Source organism: Portunus trituberculatus, chromosome 46 (genome assembly GCF_017591435.1).
Source record: "Portunus trituberculatus isolate SZX2019 chromosome 46, ASM1759143v1, whole genome shotgun sequence".
NCBI lineage: Eukaryota > Metazoa > Arthropoda > Malacostraca > Decapoda > Portunidae > Portunus > Portunus trituberculatus.
Genome location: NC_059300.1, coordinates 30,022,735 through 30,045,707, shown reverse-complemented (window position 1 = coordinate 30,045,707; position 22,973 = coordinate 30,022,735). Strand labels below are relative to the sequence as shown.

Sequence of the window (22,973 nt, the reverse complement as noted above, 5' to 3'; positions counted from 1 at the left end):
ACAAATATATTTGTGTTTTCACAACACAATGTTGTACTTGATACTTTTTACTTGTTGGAATTGTTTGTCTGAGGCTTGTGTTGAGCTGATAACTAATTGTGCATTTCTAACTTTCCTCGCATGCTTCAAATAACAGCAAACTCTCATGGAGGACGTGAGTATCTAGAACCTTGGCCTCTTTGTAGACTGCTCTGTATCATCACATGGTGGATTTCAGAATACTATGATTTTCCTGTATCATAGTACTTTGGATTTCTTTATTTTTGGTAGTGCCCTGTAGATTTTAACTGCATTATTTTTTTCAGCACTTTCATTGCTGAATAGAATGACTGCCTTACAGTAAGGCATTTTAATAGCTTTTGATTTTCTAGTAACATTTTAACCACTGATTTTTGAATGCCCCGATTTTGTAGTGATAATTTTTTTGTTCATTTTTTTATATTATCATTTAATTTATATATCAGTCAACTTGAAAATGTATGCAGTAAGTTGATCTTATGCCTTACAGGCTATTTCAGTATAATTGCAACAACTTACTCAAGTATTATAGTAATATAGATTTCCTTGACAGTCATATTAAATTTGCAAATATCTTTCTATAAATGTTCATTAAATATGATTTAGGTATATTAACCTCACCATTCATCACCACACAATATATGAATCATCTTGATAAGTCACCCATACTTGAGAGGAGCTATCATGATGGCCTTGCCACAGGTTCTTGGTGAGTTTCATGGTTGATGCCCGTGGTGGAGCCATGCGAGGCTGCCGCCACTCTGGTGTGCGAGTCATCATCCCACCTCGCAAGGCTGCCATGCCCATGAGGGTCACTTGCCGCTATCTGAAGAAGGATAAATTAGTCCATGCTCCTCCCCTGATGGAGGGCGAAGCACTAGCATCCCGCATCCTGGAGATGGGTCCTGCAGGTGCCAAGTTCTTAGGGTGAGTTTCAAATCATGTCTGACAAGCTTGTTATACTACTTATTGCCAGACAGAAATAGTGTGAGCATAGTATATGTATAGGCTGTATGTATTTCAGGTTTGTTCAACATAAAGAAAGGCTGTGATGCCTGATTAATGACAGGCAAAAAATGCTTAAATCTTTAGAATACGTAACCTGAACTTTTGGTGCCTATTATAGCTCTGACAGCATCTAGAGTAATGTAAGATGAGTTTGTATTAAGGGAAATACAAGATCATTGAATAAGTGTTAGAGAGGACTTGCCTGCATTACAATTATAATTTCTAAATATCTAAATATGAATATAAGATCATTGATAAATCCTCAAATATCATGATGTTGCTCCTTTCAGCCCTGTGATAATTGAGGTCCCACACTTTGCATCTCTGCGTGGAAAGGAGCGTGAGATTGTGATCCTTCGTTCTGACAACGGTGAAACGTGGCGAGAGCACACCCTGGAGGCCACCGAGGAGGCAGTGCAGGAGGTCCTTAACGAGAGCTTTGATGGTGAAGGTGGGTGGTGGTAGAACTGCATTTTGTTTTAGCAAATCATGAAGTAAACAAATAATTTAAAAGATTTCAAGACAAAATTAAAGTGTAACTAGTTAAATCATATGATTAGTATATCCACCTGTTATGTGTATATATACTTGAAAAGAAGTTACAAATGATAGATGTGTAATGTGTACTGTCAAAGTTATATACCATTAAGGTAGTGTATTAAGACTATATTCCTTATAAATTAAAATGTTTGATATTTACTTCCAGAGTTGAAGCAACTGGAAGACCTCAACACCAATCGCATCACCAGGATCTTGACTACTGACTTCCCTCAGTACTTTGCCATTGTGACTCGCATCAGACAAGAGGTGGGTGTTTCTTTTTTTATTAGTGAAGCTCTTGCAAACTGATATCATGTGGTACTCAGAAACCAGTGCGTGGAAAGATAAATTTGCGGCATCTAGCATACTCGTGGTCAGTACCACTGCTGCAAATTTATGGTAGTAACCTAAAGAAAAATTCTAGCATGGTTATTTGTCCAAAAAAAAAAAAAAAGCTATAAAAAACACACTACGTGTACTCCAAGCTCCACCCTAGGCATTGAATGTGTTAGTTTGTTGGTACGCTCCTTACGCAAACGCATATGAGGAAGCCTACTATTCATCAGCGAAGTGGCAGTGTGGTAAGAATATACCAACCACTACTAACATAAGAGTAGCCTACTTACGCATGATGATTTTTTTTACTTTTTACTTTGTAAGACAACTTTTTCCATGCTTCATTATTATTACATTATGTAGAATTTTTTTAATGCATAAAAAAAGATATGCAAAATTGGTCGGTACCACAGGTTGGTGTAGGATTAAAGTGGCCGGCAGCGCGTGGGTTAATCAAAGCATCCCTACTTTTGAATATATATATATATATATATATATATATATATATATATATATATATATATATATATATATATATATATATATATATATACTATATGCTTCTTTCAGATGATTAATTGAATATAGTAAATTAATTTTTAAAGAGTTAAAGTTTCACATGTCAGAAGACAGATGTGTAGATAATATGTTATCAGCGATCAGCGTGTGTATATAGATTATGTACTTAACATTTTGTGATGTTGGGGAATTTTGTTGTGAATAAATCTTCTTATCAGAATTCACATGTAGTGAATAATTCATTCTGTGAGAAAAGAATATAGTGCATTCATCAACTTTGCTACAAATGTATTTCTTGGAAAAAATAATATATAGTGTATAAGGATATATATATATATATATATATATATATATATATATATATATATATATATATATATATATATAGAGAGAGAGAGAGAGAGAGAGAGAGAGAGAGAGAGAGAGAGAGAGAGAGAGAGAGAGAGAGAGAGAGAGAGAGAGAGAGAGAATGGTACAGAGGGTGAGAAATACCTGCCCATTTATGCTACAGAACAAAGATGGAACATGCAGCCTTGAGGCAGTGCAGCATAGCACTATTTCAGTCATGTGATGTTCAGCAAAGCCTTCAATGTTCAGCCTGCTAATCAGCAAGCCCAGTTGTTACCACTCACCCAGGAGAGAGAGAGAGAGAGAGAGAGAGAGAGAGAGAGAGAGAGAGCACACTGTGTAATATTTCTATTTATTGTAGGTATCAAGATTTACATCTTGTTTCTGTTCAAAATTCTTGGTAAAAGAATTGTTAAAATAGAAACCAGGGATGGCTTTACTCTCTTTACTTCAGTAGTCTTTTAACTACAAAGATTTCTGGTTACAAAACATTGATGAATTTCTGCTTATGTTGCCTCAAACTTTTCATAACTCTCTTAATGGACAGTCATACCTTTTCAGAGTGTAATCCTCCATGCATGTTTCTGAATAGGATTAAGAATTAAGAGGAGACTCAGCTCTACAACTTATGCACACAATTCTTTACGTATTTACAGGTTCATGCGATTGGTCCAGAGGGAGGAATGGTATCATCCACTGTGGTGCCACAGGTGCAGGCTGTTTTCCCTCAAGGAGCTCTTACCAAGAAGATCAAAGTTGGACTTCAGGTAAACCTCTTCAAGCCACGCAAAAACCACACAGGACCTATGAAAAAAATTAGTGTCAACAACATTCCCAAGAAGAAGCGTTTCAGCCTCATATGGTGAAGTACAGTATATAACATTTGTGGGTCAAGGAAATGCTTTGAGCTAAATTAGTATGACAAGATTTTCTGATTATTAAGGATTTTCTAGTTCTTATTCATCCTATTGATAAAACATATTTACTTTCCTATGAATTTATTCAAGGAATTAAAATTTGCACTTAATCAGTCTTTTGCAATCTGATATTTGCACATTTAAAAATCTATAATTTTGATAATGCATACAGCAGTCCTCCAGTAATGCAGTGAACACTTTGCGTGTTGACAGCTATGAATGAAACTTTGATTTTTATTCCACTCATTCTGTTCAAAGAAGATTAAAAGTTGTAATGTTAGCTGTCAGTTCAGATTGCAGCTGTAGATATATGAAAGGATAGTAATTCTCAGCAGCCACACTTTAGCTATTTTATTCTTCCCAGTTGAGCTGGATGACTTTTGATCATTGACACACAACTGAGGGAAACTTACAGTTTTCCTACATTGCTTTGAGTAAATTATGACATAAGTTCCATGAATCAAGGAAGCGCATTCAAGATCATTCTATAATGTCTGTTGCTTATTTTTGGAATTTATTTGATATGTAAGGTTAGAATTCTAATATTTTCATGGGAAGATGTGTTATTTACACAACAACAATTTAACAATTTAAAAACTTTATGCTGATACTACTTATATCTATGCATTATCCAGGTCAACAGGATAAATCTCTTCAACACTAGTTTGGATTGGGTGTTGCATAATAATCAAATTGTCTGTTTGATAGATGCCATCTCTTGTATTATGAGAACTCTGGCATGCAAGTTTCTGTAAGGATGATAAATTAGATGATGGTATATATTAATTATTCATATTTTCAACTTCACATCAATATTAAATGAGTTATTAGCAGAATTCAATTAAGTCGTAAATACTTATAGACAGCTGCACATGTCAATGCCACTCTGATGTGAGTTGTCATGTTGCTTTGTTTTGGACTAATCTTATGTAGCATAAACTGACTCTGCTCTCATGTGATGTTTGCAGTGATCACCACACATACTGTTTCATGGTTGGTTGGTTCCTTCATTCAATGTGTACTTCTAAATTATGGCTTTGCCATATATAGTTTGTATTTACATTTACTTATTAGATAGTTTTGATGGCAGAGGGAATGAAGGACCACATGTTTGCAAGGGTCTGTTCTTTGCCTGTTTTATCTTATGAACGTGTCATTAAGTTTATGTGAAGTGAACTGCACCTTTTTTCTCCATTGCATTATTAGAGGACTTTCCATCTATCTAGGTGTATGCCCTCTTGTTTTATATTATAATGTTTACACATCAAATTATTGCAAAGTATAAGGATATTGACAATTATAAACGATGGTACAATATTTATAGCTGATGAGAAAGACTCATCATTTGATACATTTGATATGCGTGGCTCATCATATCATATAATGATAACATATTAAAAGCTTGAAACATGAATAACACATACATAAAATGAAAGTGACATGTGAGGGGCATGCTACATGAAACATCCTTGCAAGCTTGAAAAATGATATGGTATTTGTTTATTGTCCAACTTAGATGGGCCGCAAGAGGTTCAGTGAGAAAATGTCTTACCTCATTGTCCCTACAAAAATCTTTCCTTTAACAGTTCAGTTTATTGTTCCTGATGGTAAGAGGTAGTGTAGCATAGTCAGGCTAGCCAATGATGGTGTCAGCAGTATTGTGGAGGGTGACCACTCAAGGTGTCACGTCTGGAAACTGCACTGAGTTTGTATTTTGTCAAATGAACAGCAGATTTGAGCATGGGCAGCTTGTGTGCGTAGTGGAGCATTGGCTATGTGATGTGGGCTGAAAAACTATATACAATCATTATTTGTACCTTACATGTTACCTCACATTTTTCCTACCATTTCTTATGAAGGCTTCTACATGTATGGAAGTCATTAAGATATTTTTATTAAGAATAATATTTTGTTATTATTCACATAATATTTATTTTTTGTTGTTTTCCATGAATTCTAGTCATTTTCCATTGATTCTAGTCAATCTGATCTCAATATGTGTATACTTTATGATAAAATAGTTTTTGCTTTTTTTTTTTTTTTTTTTTTTTTTTTTTGTGTGTGTGTGTGTGTATTCTTGATATCTGTTGGGACTAGTCATTAGATAAAATAAGTATTTCTTATTATCTTTAAGAACAAATTAGCTGCCAGTATTTGATTTGATTTGCATGAAGAATTGGCTTCTGGTAATCTGATTTTTTTTTTTTTACATTCCAGTCATTACACATGCACGGCTTTCATTGCTTATATGCTTTCCTTTTTGCTTTTATTTTTTTAACAGCATTTTGTGTGATTTAAAATACATACTATATCCTTTTTCAGTCTTATAGTTATTATAAAATATTGCTCATTTGATTTTTGCTTTACATACTACTATTATGTGCAAATGGTGAGATGATTACTTGAGTCTGGAAGGGGAATAAGGGAATGATAGCAGTAAATAACCAAAAGGCTTCAGTGCAGACATCTAGTAGGGAATCACCCATACCGTACAAGCTTTAGGCTAGACCCGTGGTATAAGCATAATGCAGACCAGCTGCTCACCTTGTCCTGCTACAGAGATCTTATCCAAGGCCAGCAAAGGGTTAGATTTTCTTTTTATGTCACGAAGCAAATGATGAGTCTAAAGCAAGATATCAATACAGTGAAGTCATTAATTACTTTTCTTTCTTTTTTTTTTCTTTCTTATTTTTTATGGAGCTGCAGTTCTACTTCAGGTGTCTTAAGAACTTAAGCTCTAGCTTTGGAAATCAGAATGATGATCATTAGAAATATTTGTGCACTTGCTAATGAATTGGCCCAAATATATATTTTGACATATACCCTTGCTCGTGAAAATTTCAAGAGAACAAAATTTTATGCTACATGAGTTTTATGCCATCAAGTATTCATTCTTCAGCATCAAATATGAATTGATAACAAGATCTCAGTGCATAGCTTCTAGGGGCTCTGTAGTATGGACAAAATTCCTACCCTTTGGTCTTTCTTGATGGTAGAAAGACTATTAAGGCTCACATTTCATGCACTAGAAGGACCATGTCATTCAGTTACTACTCAAAGTTTCTAGCCAGATTCTCATATTGTACATTATGCATTCATATACTGCTAATTTGAATTTGTGCCTAAGCATCTAGTCGTATCAGTGCATGACTTGTATTTTTCTAGCAGATAAAAGACCATAGCATATACACTGCAGTATAATTGCCAGTAGCTGCAGTTTTTAGTACCACATAGTTCACAAGTTGTAGTTTCAGATGTAACCTTTACTTTCCTTTGAGGCTGATCATGAAACAGTTAAGTGCTGCAATGATTATGCTTAGGTCAAGGCCTTAGAAAATCACATGTCAAATGCCTTTCTCGAGATTTAATATTTTTATATGTAATGTTAACATCTATGGCATCTTCTGTAGACTTGATATTAGCATTCACAAAATATGAACTTGAAAATGCAGAAGAAATAATTGGCTAACAAATTCATACAAATAAAGAAAAGAAAGATCAGTATTGTCTACAGCACATGATAATAGCATGTTAGAATATCTGTAGATTAGGTAATAGGTACCTTTCAAAAAGCCTTTTTATTACATTTCACTTTAGTATGCAAACTTACTTTATATTGTATTTTGTATACTTGAACAGATTTTCATGTTTCTTATTTATTAGGATACAGTACGTATTTGTATTCAGATTTGCAAACACCCCTTCTAGAAGTCTTCCCCTTTGATCTAACATTGTGCTTTTTGAATTTACTTTAATGAGATATCCAATTTGGAATGCAATAATAATTTCAATATACCAAAGAACAACTTATCATAACCTGTCATGCTCACTCATATTTATGATTAGAACTTGGCCATATGTTCGGTTCAGCTACTTGAATTAAGGCTGTGCATAAGGTAATTCAGTGTTACATATTGTCTGGAAACTTATTTTGTTTATTTTAAAATAGTGACATTTTTCTATCATTATTGAGGTCAAGGCAAATTGGCTAATCTGAGAAATGGACTGTAGTGTTTAATATCTTGCAGTCTTGCTCCTTTCCACAGAAACACTTGTAAAATCAGTATTATATAGAAACAGGAACTGACTGAGCCAATGTCATACACTACCATTCACTCCTCCTCAGAAACATTCATTCATCATTTACTTTCATTCTTTAATGAGTTTGCATAATCAAAATCTAAAGAGGCACATGAGTTAGACTGAAAGGGAAGAAAATCGGTGTTATCAAATTGTAGTGGACATTTTTCCATATCAAGTTAGGTCTAGTCTACACATTCCAGATAAGATGAGCATGAGTGTTATTGAGTGTGGCACATCTTGTTAAGGTTGTCTAATTTTAAAAATACTCACTGTGGTAGACTTAAAGATCTGAAGACCATCATTCTTAGAACTGGATGAAGACATGATTCTAATTGGTTTAGTAAATAGGTAGGTAATGTACTTATGTCTTGTGTGCTGCAGTCATTACCTTCTTGATTCTAATAACAAGCTTTGCATTCATTAATCACTAGATATTTACTGATCGTTTTAATGTTCACTTCCATGTAACCATGTATTTTCAAATTCCCTTTCACAAAATAATATATTTCAGAATTTAGATTTGTTCATGATGAATTGATATATGTTTCACAATTAAGATATTTTGCAACAGTGAGATTAATATTAGTGTTAATATTATATGAAAGCAGGTAAGGAAAGAGCCACGGATTGCCATGTACCCAACAGCTTTCTGTTCACAATTGTAATGTGGGTTATGGAGAGCTGTTTGGGGATGATGTAGTTCAAATGTAATATATATATATATATATATATATATATATATATATATATATATATATATATATATATATATATATATATATATATATATACACAAACACACATATATATATATATATATAGATATGTGAAAAAACAAAAAACAATATATATATATATATATATATATATATATATATATATATATATATATATATATATATATATATATATATATATATATATATATACATACACGCTAGAAGACTGAAATTGCATGTGAGGGTTCAAGGTTATTTTTAAGAGAATAGTAATATTTCCAGTATTATTCTATTTGTGTCTGAATGACACTTATAATTTGATATGGTACAATAAGAACTGTGTAGTTCATTCCAATTCTACCAATTTCTTGTTGGAATGGAGGGTGACTGATAACATTTCTGTCTCTTATTGGCTTGGCTTAATACTAACTGCAGCACAAACTAACCATGTTAGCTAGTTTGTACCACAGTCTTGGAACAAAAATGCCCAATAAACTTAGTTTAACGCAAGTGGCATGAAGTTTGTTTTCACCATCTAGTCTAAAAATGCGTGTGATAGTATGCAGTTAGCAAGGTTCGATAAAACAGCATTGGATCAGCTCTTTCATCAAAGTAGTTATTAAGAAAGTAGATTGGAAAGTTTACAGTAGCTTAGTAAACTTCATACACTTGATCTTGTAGAAACATTGACAGTTACCACAGTTTAACTGATTTTATTGGGCTTTTGTAATATACACCCTTCTTTTGATCCTTTGTGCTGTATGTGTGTGCGTGTGCGTGTGTGTGTGTGAGCACACACTTTTGTGTACATGTGTTGGCTGCCTTGTTTGTCCATGCTGTGTCGAGCCTCGCTCATGCTGCCGGGTTACATGCATTTCATCACTGTCAGACATTACTGAAGTAGATGCCTCAGAAAAGGCCTCCTATGTTCTTGATATCACTTAATGAAACACACTGGCATTAGTTAGCAGGAAGCATTTCTCCTGTAAAATATAATTTTTGGAAATGTTCACTAACATGAAATCATCCTTTTATATGAAGTGTTGTGCCAGGAAAACAATGGTTCAGATTTAATCTATAATGAGGTACTGAGGTCCAACATATTTTCCTTTCATATATATATATATATATATATATATATATATATATATATATATATATATATATATATATATATATATATATATATATATATATATATATATATATAGCTAGAATACAATATAGTACAATATAATGCTTGACAGTGTAATGGACACATCTACTTTAGTGTTTGGTAGTTACTGTAAGTTCCATAAAAGAAATTTATATTTTCTAAAATATCCCAACCTGCTTATTGGATAGGAATAATTTGAAGTTCACTTAGCTTTGAGATTTGTTACAGAAATTAATAAGTGAAGTAAAGGAAAGATATAATGGAGAGGTACAGTACTTGACTTCCTCTTCTTGCAATAGCTCACCAGTGGGACCACAGGAAGCATGCATACAAAAGTTATTTTGTATAATCTGCAAGTAACAGAATGCTGGATGTCATTCACTGTCTGCCTATAACTCTAAAGATTTGTTAGCTGCAGATATCCTCAATTATTTCCATACTGTTAACATGATATACAGATCTCTTTACAAGATGACCAAACATAACTGGAATATTGTCAGACAGCAAAGTGTCTTGATCCAGTCCACTGAGCAAACCCTCATGTAAAAATCTTTTTATTATTAACCACTTCACAAGTGGCAGATTTCAAAATTATGTAAAGAAATGCTGATATTTTAGAAACAAAAACTTATTTTTCTCTCAAAATGTAATGTTAAGTGTCGTTGTTATTATTATTATAATTATTAAGAATTGTAAATTCTGATTTCTAAAACTTGAGGAAGAGAATTATCTTAAGTTATGAAGACTTAATCTAATTCATTTTGATGTTACAAAAGTAAGCAAGACATCTTTTACTTTTTCATCTATAATTTAATCTCTAAAAATTCATTAGTGAATAAGGCTTACAGCCTCCTTGAAAGAGGACAGCCAAGAAGACTTTGTGCTGTATTTTATCAATGAAGATACAGAAGAGGGACTCTTTCCTTCTCTCTATCAACTTTTTTGTCTTTACAATGCAGGAAATATGAAGGTAGTAATCCTCCACAGTATGCGACCTCCTGGAGAAAACAATTTCTACCAGCATCAAAAGACAATTTCTCTTCAACATTTTTAGTCTGGTCCTCACAAAAGGTTTCTTTGTACAGACTTGCTTTTTTCTTGCATTTCTTTCTTTAGTGAAAATACAGAGTTGCTTGAAGGGTATGTTTCACACACACACACACACACACACACACACACACACACACACACACACACACACACACACCACACAGAGGGAGTAAACAGTTATATCAATTTGTTTGCGGATTATGCGAAGTTGTGCAGGTATGTGAAGAGTGAAGAAGGCAGATCTGGATATGATTTGGGAGTGGAGCAAGAGGTGGGAGATGGAATTTAATCTGAGCAAAAGTCATGTAATGGAAATGGGGAAGAGTGGAAGACGGCCAAGAGGGTCATACAAGATGGGTGAAGGAGTAGTGTTGAAAAAGGTGGAAAAGGAAAAGGATTTGGGAGTGATAATACAAGACCATGGACAGTTTGAGGCTCATATTGACAAGATGTTTGGAGAAACATATAATTTGATTAGAAATATTGGATTAGCCTTTCATTATATGGATAAAGATATGATGAAGAAATTAATTAGTACGGTAATTAGACCAAGATTGGAATATGCTGGGGTGGTTTGGTCCCCTTATAAAAAGAAGCATATAAGGAAGTTGGAGAGATTGCAGAGAATGGCAACAAAAATGGTTCCGGAATTGGCAGAAATGACCTATGAGGAGAGATTAAAAGAAATGAATTTGCTTACCTTGGAACAAAGAAGAGAAAGAGGAGATTTAATACAGGTTTATAAACTGTTGAATGGTTTGGATGAAGTGGATAATGAGCAAATGATGTTGAGAGAGGAAAATTTAAATAGAACTACGAGATCGCATAGTAAAAAGATAGCCAAGGGAATATGCTTGAAGGATGTGAAGAAATATAGTTTCCCACAGAGATGTGTGGAGGTGTGGAATAGTTTGAGTGAGGAGGTGGTGTCAGCGAGGAGTGTGCATAGTTTTAAAGGAAAGTTGGATGTGTGTAGATATGGAGACAGGGCCACACGAGTATGATACCCAGGCCCTGTAAAATTACAACTAGGTGAATACACACACACACACACACACACACACACACACACACACACACACACACACACACACACACACACACGGCCCGGTAGCTCAGTGGTTAGAGCGCTGGCTTCACAAGCCAGATGACCGGGGTTCGATTCCCCGGCCGGGTGGAGATATTTGGGTGTGTCTTCTTTCACGTGTAGCCCTTGTTCACCTAGCAGTGAGTAGGTACGGGATGTAAATCGAGGAGTTGTGACCTTGTTGTCCCGGTGTGTGGTGTGTGCCTGGTCTCAGACCTATCCCAAGATCGGAAATAATGAGCTCTGAGCTCGTTCCGTAGGGTAACGTCTGGCTGTCTCGTCAGAGACTGCAGCAGATCAAACAGTGAACACACACACACACACACACACACACACACACACACACACACACACACACACACACACACACACACACACACACACACCTTTAAATTACAGACCAGTATCACTAACTAGTGTAATATGGAAGATGTGTGAAAGAGTAATAAAGAAACAATGGATCAAGTTCCTTGAAGACAACAAATTATTATCAAATAGCCAATTTGGTTTTAGAAAAGGTCGGTCGTGTGTAACAAATTTACTGAGTTTCTACTCTAGAATAGTTGATAGAGTATAAGAGAGAGGGATGAGTTGACTGTATTTATTTGGATTTAAAAAAGGCGTTTGATAAAGTGCCACATGCAAGATTACTGTGGAAGTTAGAGGAGAAGGGTGGCTTAAAAGGAAGCACATTGAGATGGATGGAAAATTATTTGAGGGGAAGAGAAATAAGGATGGTAGTTAAAAATATGAAGTCCAAGTGGAGAGCAGTAGAAAGCGGAGTGCCATAGGGGTCAGTATTGGCAAATACTTTTCTCATATATATAAACGACATGCCAGAGCGAGTGAACAGCTACATAAATCTGTTTGTGGACGATGCGAAACTGTGCAGAGTTATAAAGCAAAAAGAGGATTGTGAAATACTGCAGGAAGACCTAAATAAGATCTGGAAATGGAGTAAAAAGTGGGAGATGGAATTCAATGTGGACAAAAGCCATGTCATGGAAATGGGAAAGAGTGAAAGATGACCAGTGAGAATCTATAAGATGGGAGATGGAGTAGAACTGGAGAAAGTAAAAAGGAAAAGGACTTGGGAGTGACGATGGAAGAAAACAATCAACCGGTAAGCCATATTGATAGAATTTTCAGAGAGACATATAATTTGCTAAGGAATATTGGATTAGCATTTCACTACATGGACAAAGAAATGATGAAGAAATTGATAAGTACTATGATAAGACCCAGATTGGAATATGCAGGAATTGTGTGGACCCCCCATAAAAAGAAACACATAAGGAAGTTGGAGAGACTACAAAAAATGGCTACAAGAATGGTTCCAGAATTTGAAGGGATGATATATGAGGAGAGACTAAAGGCTATGGATCTACCAACCCTGGAAGAGAGAAGGGAGAGAGGGAATCAGATACAAGTTTATAAATTGATCAACGGAATGGATCAAGTGGATAATGAGAAACTGATTCTGAGAGAAGAATATGACATTCGAAGCACAAGATCGCATAGTAAAAAACTGAGGAAGGGAAGATGTCTGAGAGATATTAAAAAATATAGTTTCCCGCAATGATGTGTTGAGATTTGGAACAGTTTGAGTGAAGAAGTGGTGTCAGCAACGAGTGTGCATAGTTTTAAGGAAAAATTGGATAAGTGTAGATATGGAGATGGGGCCACACGAGCGTAAAGCCCAGGCCCTGTAAAACTACAATTAGGTAAATACAACTATGTAAATACACACACACACACACACACACACACACACACACACACCAAAAAAAAAAAAAAAAAATCATAAGGAAGCTGGAGAGACTACAAAAAAATGGTTACAAGCATGGTCCCAGAACTTGAAGGGATGACATATGAGGAGAGACTAAAGGCTATGGATCTTCCAACATTGGAACAGAGAAGGGAGAGAGGGGATCTTATACAAATTTATGAATTGATCAACGGAATGGATCATGCGGACAATGAGTATCTGATTCTGAGAGAGAAGAATATGCCAGTCGAAGCACAAGATCGCATAGTAAGAAGCTAAGGAAGGGAAGATGTGTAAGAGATATTAAAAAGTATAGTTTCCCGCAAAGATGTGTTGAGACGTGGAACAGTTTGAATGAAGAAGTAGTGCCTGCAATGAGTGTACACAGTTTTAAAGAAAAATTGGATAAGTGTAGATATGCAGACAGGGCCACATGGGCATAAAGCCCAGGCCCTGTAAAACTACAACTTGGTAAATACACACACACACACACACACACACACACACACACACACACACACACACACACACACACACACACACACACACACACATAGTTTTAAAGAAAAATTTGATAAGTGTAGATATGGAGATGGGACCACACGAGCATAAAGCCCTGGCCCTGTAAAACTACAACTAGGTAAATACAACTAGGTAAATACACACACACACACACACACACACACAGACACACACACTCACACACACACAGACACACACACACACACACACACACACACACACACACACACACACACACACACACACACACACACACACCTCATATCATAATTCAAATTTTGTTTTGTGACATGTAAGTGATCTGTTATAAATTCACATGCTGATTTTTCCTCCTTCCTCTTCTTTGGCATCATTATCTATAAGTTCTGTTACTCTTGTACTTCACTAATCCACATGGCTTTAGTTAACTCTTCATATGTCCAAGAATGATATATATATATATATATATATATATATATATATATATATATATATATATATATATATATATATATATATATATATTGAAGATGTTTAGCTGAAGCAGGGAGTCAGGGAATGTAAGGCAGGAATCTGAACTGTTAATAAATGGGGTAGCGCTAGTAGCAGATCTTCAGTCCTTCTCTTGAGCATTCTCTTTCCTGCAGTGGAATCAAACTATTGCAGTGAACTGTGAATAGTGGTAGAGCTGAACAATACTCATGGCATGATGAAAGGAACACAGGCTGTCACTTAACAACTTCCATTTAATGACCACTTGGAGATGTCATGACTAGATTAAGGAGTGTTTAGAAAGGATAGTAAAATGTTGTAAGAGAATCATTGGTAGTGTGTATTATGTACCATATGGAAACCTGGTCCAGATGGTAGCAACTTCTTAGCTAGCCACTCAGCCACGCAGGTCAACCCTAGCTCCCAGCCACCTCCTCACCTCCCTTACACCCTGCCACCCACTAACAACTCTCCCACTGTCTTAGAATGACTACTATTGTAGTCAGCATTATTATTATTATTATAATTTATTGTTACTATTATTATTATTATTATTATTATTATTATTATTATTATTATTATTATTATTATTATTATTGCTATTACTATTATTATTATTATCATTTATTATTATTATTATTATTATTATTATTATTATTATTGTTGTTGTTGTTATCATTATCATTAATAATGATAATATAATTATTATCAGTATGTTTTTGATGTAGTTTTAATTGTGGCCTAACCCAATTCTAGTAGTATGTAGCTTTGGTGAGAGGCAGTTGGGGGGAGGTTCATTAAATGACACTTTTGCTTTCCAATGAGGTATCAGGAACTTAACCCTGTTGTCAAATGAGGACAGTCTGTATTAATAGAACTAAAGTGTCCATCTTAACACAGAGATATTTTAGAAAAGTGTGTATAATTTTCATTACATAATGACAAACAAAGAAATGTGTTGAGTTGTGGAGCAGCAAACATCATTTCACCATGTTGAATAACTTTATATTGGCTATTTTTATGGTTCAAGGAGTTAGTCCAAAATTTGGAAAATGAATTGAATAACCAGAAATCATGTTGCATTGTGTCTAAATGTTGAAAGGTTGTGAGCTAAAGGCTCACAACTAAGAGCTCATAGACTTAGAATCTTTGACTGGACAAAAATATCAGCTTATCATCTTTGTCTTTTTTCATGCTGTAACCTTTGTGTCACTTATAAAGAATAGGTGTAGGACTGGAGTTTGGGTCTCTTTGTAGGAACACAGATGACAGTAGACAGTTTAGAAAAAAATGGATAAATTACCTTTGTACATGAATGCATACTGTTTTTTTATTGAGAGTAATTTACTATTCATATTATGTTAAATGATACTTTGCCTTCCAATAACTTTGTATATCATGATCTTTCAGCAGATATTAGAAAATTTTTAAAGAATATAGTCACTTCTAATTGGCAATGTAATATGAGCAACAACAAATTAAGAACTGGGTCAGTGAGCCATCTCAGAAGAATAAGTAACCTCACAAGTGCTTGTGGTGCATATTGGAGGCTTCTTGACACGTGTGTGGTGCTGCAGGCTTCTTGACACGTGGATGTGCTTGGTCTGCATGTAACATGGATGCCTGTGGTTTATGGGACACAGAAAACTTGTTTGAGATCCCATTGATACAAGTAACATGCCCCAAATGCTGTCTAGATGTGAGGAGACCTATGAGTAAATTTTGTGAATACTGATGGGAAGAGAGAAGCAATCATGATAGGTTAATTACAGGCTCATCAAGATGATTGATATCAGTAATAGCTGTATCAGTAAATTTCTTGCAGGCTCAACCAATCCCGACTGACTTGGTTGCTAAACTCTTGGGCAACCGAGTAGCTGTCTCTCCAATAGTGACTGTGGAGCCACGCCGCCGCAAATTCCACAAGCCCATCACCCTCACCATCCCAGTGCCTCAAGCCTCCAGCAAAGGCATGATCAACCAGTACTCGGGTGAGGCTCCCACGCTGCGTCTTCTCTGCTCCATTACGGGTGAGTGTCATTCCAATCTCAACTCTAATGTGAGAAACTATAGTGTAAATTTTTTTTTTTTCAGGAGATAAATGAATTTGAGAATTCAATACCTCAAGTATCTGGAAATGCCTGCCTCTTTCAGTATTCTGTGGTATTTTTGTTCTTTGAAAACTTTCTTACTGTCCTATATATATATATATATATATATATATATATATATATATATATATATATATATATATATATATATATATATATATACACACAAGATGATATTTATTTATGCCTTAGTGTAACATCTGTAATAAAATGCAATCGTGTATGATGAATATGTTCATCAAAATCTGAATTGAAAATAGATATGTAAACAGATAATGGTGAACAGATAATTCTGAGAAAATTATTTAATGAATAGACATACGTCTCATTTATTTGTCACATTTATTAGCGTTTCATAACATTCACTGAAGGCATTAGTAAGTATCATCAGCCTACTAGAAATATGTTGGTAACACTAATAGATAGCTTCTCTTTCTCTGTGAAGACTCTCTTTCCTGGTGTGTAGATGAAGCTTCAAGCATTGTGCTGGAGGAGTGTAGGTCAAGGACATGTTAGTCTCTTAGACATGTCTTTCCACCAAAACAGTACCAAGAGAATCTGATAGATTCTCAACTGTCCTGCTGTTGCTGCTGCTCCTTTACTCATTCCTTTCTCTTGGTTGGATTTTATTAATTTGTTGTACTTGTTTTTGGTTGAACATTTGAATCAACAACAGAGTAGGAAATATTTTAGCAAATATAATATCATTAGAGACACTGATTAATTTTTGGGATTTGGTAATACAATTTTTTTGAAGTAATGATGAGGATATATATTTATGTGAATAGTAAAATCTTATTTTCAAAATTTCCTGTGCATATTTTCCTTTTATTTTGTAGTGTATAAAACTTAAAAACAGTACAGTATTTGTTTTTATTTCTATGTCAACAAGAATAAGACAGCCATGACACAATAAGCTCAAAAGAAATTTCTAGATTTTGTTCACCCAAGAATCTTTGAAGCATTCCCAGTAAACAAATTAAATAAAATCCACCTTCGTCATGATATGCCACCATGTTAGTGTAGGATGAGTGATCATTGGTAGACAAGTCTTAAGGAGCATAATGTAACATACTTTGGGAGTTCAAGATGAATTTGCTCTTACTGTTGCAGCTTCATTTCAGAATCCATGAAGTCTGTGTTCTGTGCTACATTTGTAGTTATTTAACCTTATCTTCTGATTAGTAATTTTGTATTCTCTATTTCTAAGAAGCTGTACAGCTTCCCAGCATTAGTTTGTTGTTTACACTCATTGTTTCCCAATTTTCCCTCTTGTAGGTGGTTGTGTGTCACACATTTTAGGTTAGTCTCATTTCACCAACTTCAGATTCTTTATTGATTTTAGTTTTCCTCTTTGATGCTTTGTACTAAACTATCCATTTGTCATCAGCATTTTCCTTTTGTTGTGAGTTTATGGTTCTGTATTTCCTCAGGAGATACATCCAGTTAACAACACATGTAAAAATCAGTGATAACCAGTTGATATATATTGTTTGTGTTACATTCACAATTTCATCATGCCACTTAAAAAAAAAAGAAGAAAAAATTTGTAAATTCTTTAGTTACTTCATTCCTTTCCACTAACTCATGTTGATTATTTGTATCATTACTGGAAATTCCTTCGAAAAAAATTGTTCCTGACAGTCAGCACAGGAACAATTTTTCAATGGATGAGTAACATGTTAAAATGATGTTTTACTGGCAACATAAAGTGAACAAAGAATAAGTGTGCTAAACCATTGCTAGCTTGTGTCATATTAAACTAGTGACTTGTAAGGTAAGGGCAAAAACAGTCATGATATCAGTTCTTCCCAGGAATCTTGTTGCAAGACCCTAAGTTTCTTGTTTTCTTCTTGTAAGGTGAATTAGTTCCTGTCAAAATGAAATACAAAAAAAAAAAAAAAAAAACCTGTGGTGAAGCCCAGAAATTTTGATCTTCAAGTTTAAAAAAATAAAGCAGCATTTGTGTGTGTAACAGATACAGCTAATCTTGAACTTGGTACTGCATTTTCTGAGAAAGAATCTGTTTTGTGTTTTATTCCTATATGTGGTGAGGAGTGTGTATGGTCAGCCTGGGAGGCCCCACTACCTCAGTGACAACACAGAAAGACCAACTCTGCTCTCCCACTGTTTGTTCTGCTTGGATGCTTCAACTTGTCAGTTTTGTTGAGGCACTTTTTATTGTTTTGTCTCTGTACTGCAGTGTTTTTCCCCCTTCATTCTTTCTGACTTGTACAACACGATGTGCGAGACTGACCATGACAAAGCTGACACTGGCTGAGTGCAGCTGGTTGGGAGTGGCCAGCTCTTCCTTCTACCTCTAGAGTTGGCAAGGCTTGATGTCAGCAATCCTCTCAGGCAAACAATATGTCAGCAAGTAGATAATATTAAAACACATTTCTTCTTTAAATATTTCACAATGCCAGAAGCCTTTGAAAGTCCACAAAACATTATAAATAAATAAATGCTTGAACACACTAATGCCCTACTTTTTTTATCTAGTGGCAGAGATAAGGCAATGCCTTATAATTTTGAATTTTAATTACAGTAGATTAAAAGTTTAGTGTATAACTATTTTTAGGGTGCTGCTTAGTTTAGAGATGTACATCTTGCATGGTTATGCCAACTTTTGTGTGAAAACAAAGATTAATATTACTGAACATTTGCCATCAGCAGAGAATCCCTGACACACTGGTAAGACCAGAAAGTCAACCCAGTCTGCAGCAAAAATTGGTAGTAATCTATTGGTTGTGCATCTCTTAACGTAAATGCATTGTGTGAATTGGGCTTGAGCTATTTGTACAGATGTACCATTGGGGTTCTGAATTCTCACTGTAGTTGGATGAACTCCTCCCCCTTTTTTTTTTTTTTTTACTTAGGAGTTCATGAACATCAGAATCAGTGTAGTATGAAATAGCAGTTTATTATAATAGAATAGTGCTTGTGGAAGTATGAGCCATGTATCCTTCTCAGTCTATGTAGAAGAAAATAATAGAGGATCCACATTTTCTGCATCTTTTGATATGACTCAGTGTTCACAAACTTCATGTTATTAAGTTAAATTTATTATCATCAATTATACCTGAGCCCGTTGAATGATGTAAAAAGAAGAAAAAAAATTCACATGTATGGTACAAGTAAATATAAATCACTCAGTTTTAGGCTTTCCCCTCTAACGTCTAAAACAAATGTGTAATTACATTCTAATTACATTATGTACCTGATCTTCCCCTGCCTGTCAATCAGTAACTTAAAATATTTTACTAAACATTAATTGGACCCATAATCCCAAACCTGTCTCACATACTAACCAAGAAACACTTCTACTCTTGTTATGCTGCACATGTGGGCCTCTGCTGTAGGGGTGTTTCGGAAAAGATCTTTGAAAGGTAAAAATTCAACTCCAAAAGAAAAGGAATGGGCATCTGGGTGGAATTTTTTAAGTTGTCTTTTTAATGCTGATACTGTTTTGTTTTCTGCCATAACGCCCCTAACTGTGGTCTCTGTAACCCTCTTGAGTCCTGTAAATATGGTCATTTTCATATGATTTCATATGATTGCTGATATATTCCACATTATAAAAAAGTATATTGTAGAAAGTATTTAACTGCCCATGTAACTTGAAAATAACTTTGAAAATTTCCATACATTTACAGATTGCACTCAAGTTTAATGTTGTGCTTTGCAATTTTGAGAATTAAGAAAGAGTGGAATGCCCCCCTATAACTTGCTATCTTACCACTATTTTACGGTAATTTACCTCTTACTTATGTTTCTGCCACATCTGCTATAACTTACTCTACTGCTCTTTGTCTTTCTTAAAGCTATCAAAGCAGTCTCTCTCTATATTTACTTTCATAAGTGTAAATTTCTTTACATATATCCTTATGTATAATAATTCAAGATGTGGGACTTATGAAAGGCTATGAATTTTTCCAAAAGTAATAATGATATATGCCCAACAGGCTCTGGTCTTTTCTGAAGCAGTGAATGTTTTTCTAAGTTGGATGTTGCCTCTCTCCTACTACTACCCTGACCTAATTTTGCTTGTGGCTATTTTGTTTTGCTTATTTTTAACACAAGCTAAAATAAATTAAGATTGAGGGAAAATGGTGCACAAATGAATATGTGTTTTTTGTTTTAAGTAGCAAGAGCTGACTATCATCACCTGATCTCTACTGCTCAACTGTACTCAGATAGTAATTGTATAATTTATCCCTTCGTGTATGCAGTTGATAAAATTAAGAGTGTTGCTGATGCATGTGTAATCGATTGTGTTTAGAACACTCAGAGATTCTTTTCAAGTTATCATGCATCAGATTTGCAGAACATTCAGTTTCCAAGTTTTTGCTTCATCATCCAGTTGATTTGCAGGTGATGAAGCTAGCTGTCAAATCTTAGTCAAAACTTTTACAAGGCAGCTCTAGGATGAAACATGATACAATGCTGCTTGCCCAGTAGTGCATGGAGTGTGTATAGTCAGATCCAAGATGCACCTCATGTATCTAGAGCCTCATTCCTTTATTTTGTACACAGGACAATCCATTTTAGTAGTCTATGCACTGAATATATTAATGACACACTCAGGATTGTTACTGCACTAGTTTTTTGGGGGCTCAGAATCACTGCTGTGGGTATTTCTGTATTATGTTACCAGAAGAATTACTATAAAATCCTCATATATCATTGCTATTAAAGAAAGCATTATTTCTTATTTCTTTTACAAGTGACTTGATGCCCATTTTGACTGATTGGCTGATGGCCAGTTTTCTTATATATATATATATATATATATATATATATATATATATATATATATATATATATATATATATATATATATATATATATGACATGCTTGGTAAGCAGAAATGGCTATCTTCATGTGAATCTGCTTTTTAGTATATGGAATAGCCTTCACTAGGTGGCTGTATAATAAAGACCCTTTATATACAAGTGATAATGACAATCATCAACAGAGTTGAGTCTCTCCGTGTTGGTCACTTATGCCTAGCTGAGAAGTGAGAATATTTACTCATTTAAAATCAGGGCTTCATATCAGGATATCAATCAATACTATAGTTGCACTTCATCAGTTTTGTCAATTAGTGGGAACTACAATACATGAATCAGTAATATCTGACAATTGAACATTTTGCTTTGTTAAACTAATGAGGTGTAACAGTGATTTTCACCTTCCAACTGATGGGAAAACCTGATATATGTGGGAATGTCACATATTTTACAAGCAAGTAAACACAATATAGATTTGAAAGACCAGTTCACACTCAAACTTAGTTTAACTGAAATATCCATGAAGGTCTCTGCTTTATTTTATGTCTTCAAAAATTCTCCTTGAAGTTACTGCAGTTATTATTTTCAATTGAGAAAAGCCAAAAGTAGACAAAGCTTTATCATATGATAATGCTTCATTTTTTAAGAAAATGAATCAGAGACTTAGAATTTCTCTTCTCCCCTGTTCCTCTTCTTTAGACAGTTTCTCCACATGCCCTGCATGACACAAGGTTACATTGAGTTGCCACCGATCTACTCTTCTGGGAAAATAAAATAATTACCACCTTTCATCATTTTGGACTGTTATATGAAGTTTTCATGTCTTATTATGGATTCAGAGAGGCAAAATTCAGATACTTCTCATTCTGGCTGTCTGTTACTTATTTTTACCTGTATCACAGAAAGAGTGCATACACTGTGTGCATGCCCTCCCATAGTGTCCTCATTTCTTTAGTTGGTATATCTATACATAAATATTTTTTTTACTTAGACCTGCTTCTTGGGCTGTAAACTATGAAATTTCACCCGAGTAAGTTTTGAAAGACAAACCTTAACACCATTTGGCATTCTACTCTGAACTCATGCACTCCTAAAGATAGCAGCATATATATCTTTCTACTTTTTTTCTGTAGTTAGGCTTTTTACTGTTTTGTTCCTAGAAATATATTTTAACATGTAGCTGAAACAATGCAGAACACAGTATTCATTATGTTCAATGAAAATATCTAAGCCTACATGGATGACAAAACTAGAAAATCTTAATTCATGGTCATTCCTTCACCATTACTTAGTGTAAGCAATTTTCAACTCTTTATCCACATTAGTTATGGTGTTTGTTTCTTAAACAATAATGAAAGTTTTTTTTTCTGATTGCTTTGTTTCAAAATAAAATATAGATTTTAGTACAAAAAGCAAACATTTGCATGATTTTCTTAAAGTAACACATTTCAGTTTTCGTAGCAACTATTGAGTCGTAGATTTGTCACGCCAGAAAAGGCTGGATCTATTTTCTGTTTATATTAGTT

General features: G+C 34.6%; 1 protein-coding gene across 34 annotated transcripts in view; it reads left to right on the top strand.

Moving 5' to 3' along the window:
• The window catches only part of LOC123520154 (ankyrin-2-like), a 391,211-nt gene that overhangs the window by 304,818 nt on the left and 63,420 nt on the right, over positions 1 to 22,973 (top strand). For 32 of the 34 annotated variants that reach the window (XM_045282141.1, XM_045282132.1, XM_045282124.1 and 29 more), the window contains 6 exons: positions 721 to 945; positions 1,317 to 1,477; positions 1,733 to 1,833; positions 3,426 to 3,536; positions 16,368 to 16,572; positions 20,016 to 20,042. In XM_045282141.1, the coding sequence (XP_045138076.1) occupies positions 721 to 945; positions 1,317 to 1,477; positions 1,733 to 1,833; positions 3,426 to 3,536; positions 16,368 to 16,572; positions 20,016 to 20,042 (830 nt within the window). Of the gene's footprint in view, positions 1 to 136; positions 155 to 720; positions 946 to 1,316; positions 1,478 to 1,732; positions 1,834 to 3,425; positions 3,537 to 16,367; positions 16,573 to 20,015; positions 20,043 to 22,973 lie in introns of all 34 variants that reach the window. The other 2 variants (XM_045282127.1, XM_045282116.1) reach the window with 2 other exon arrangements.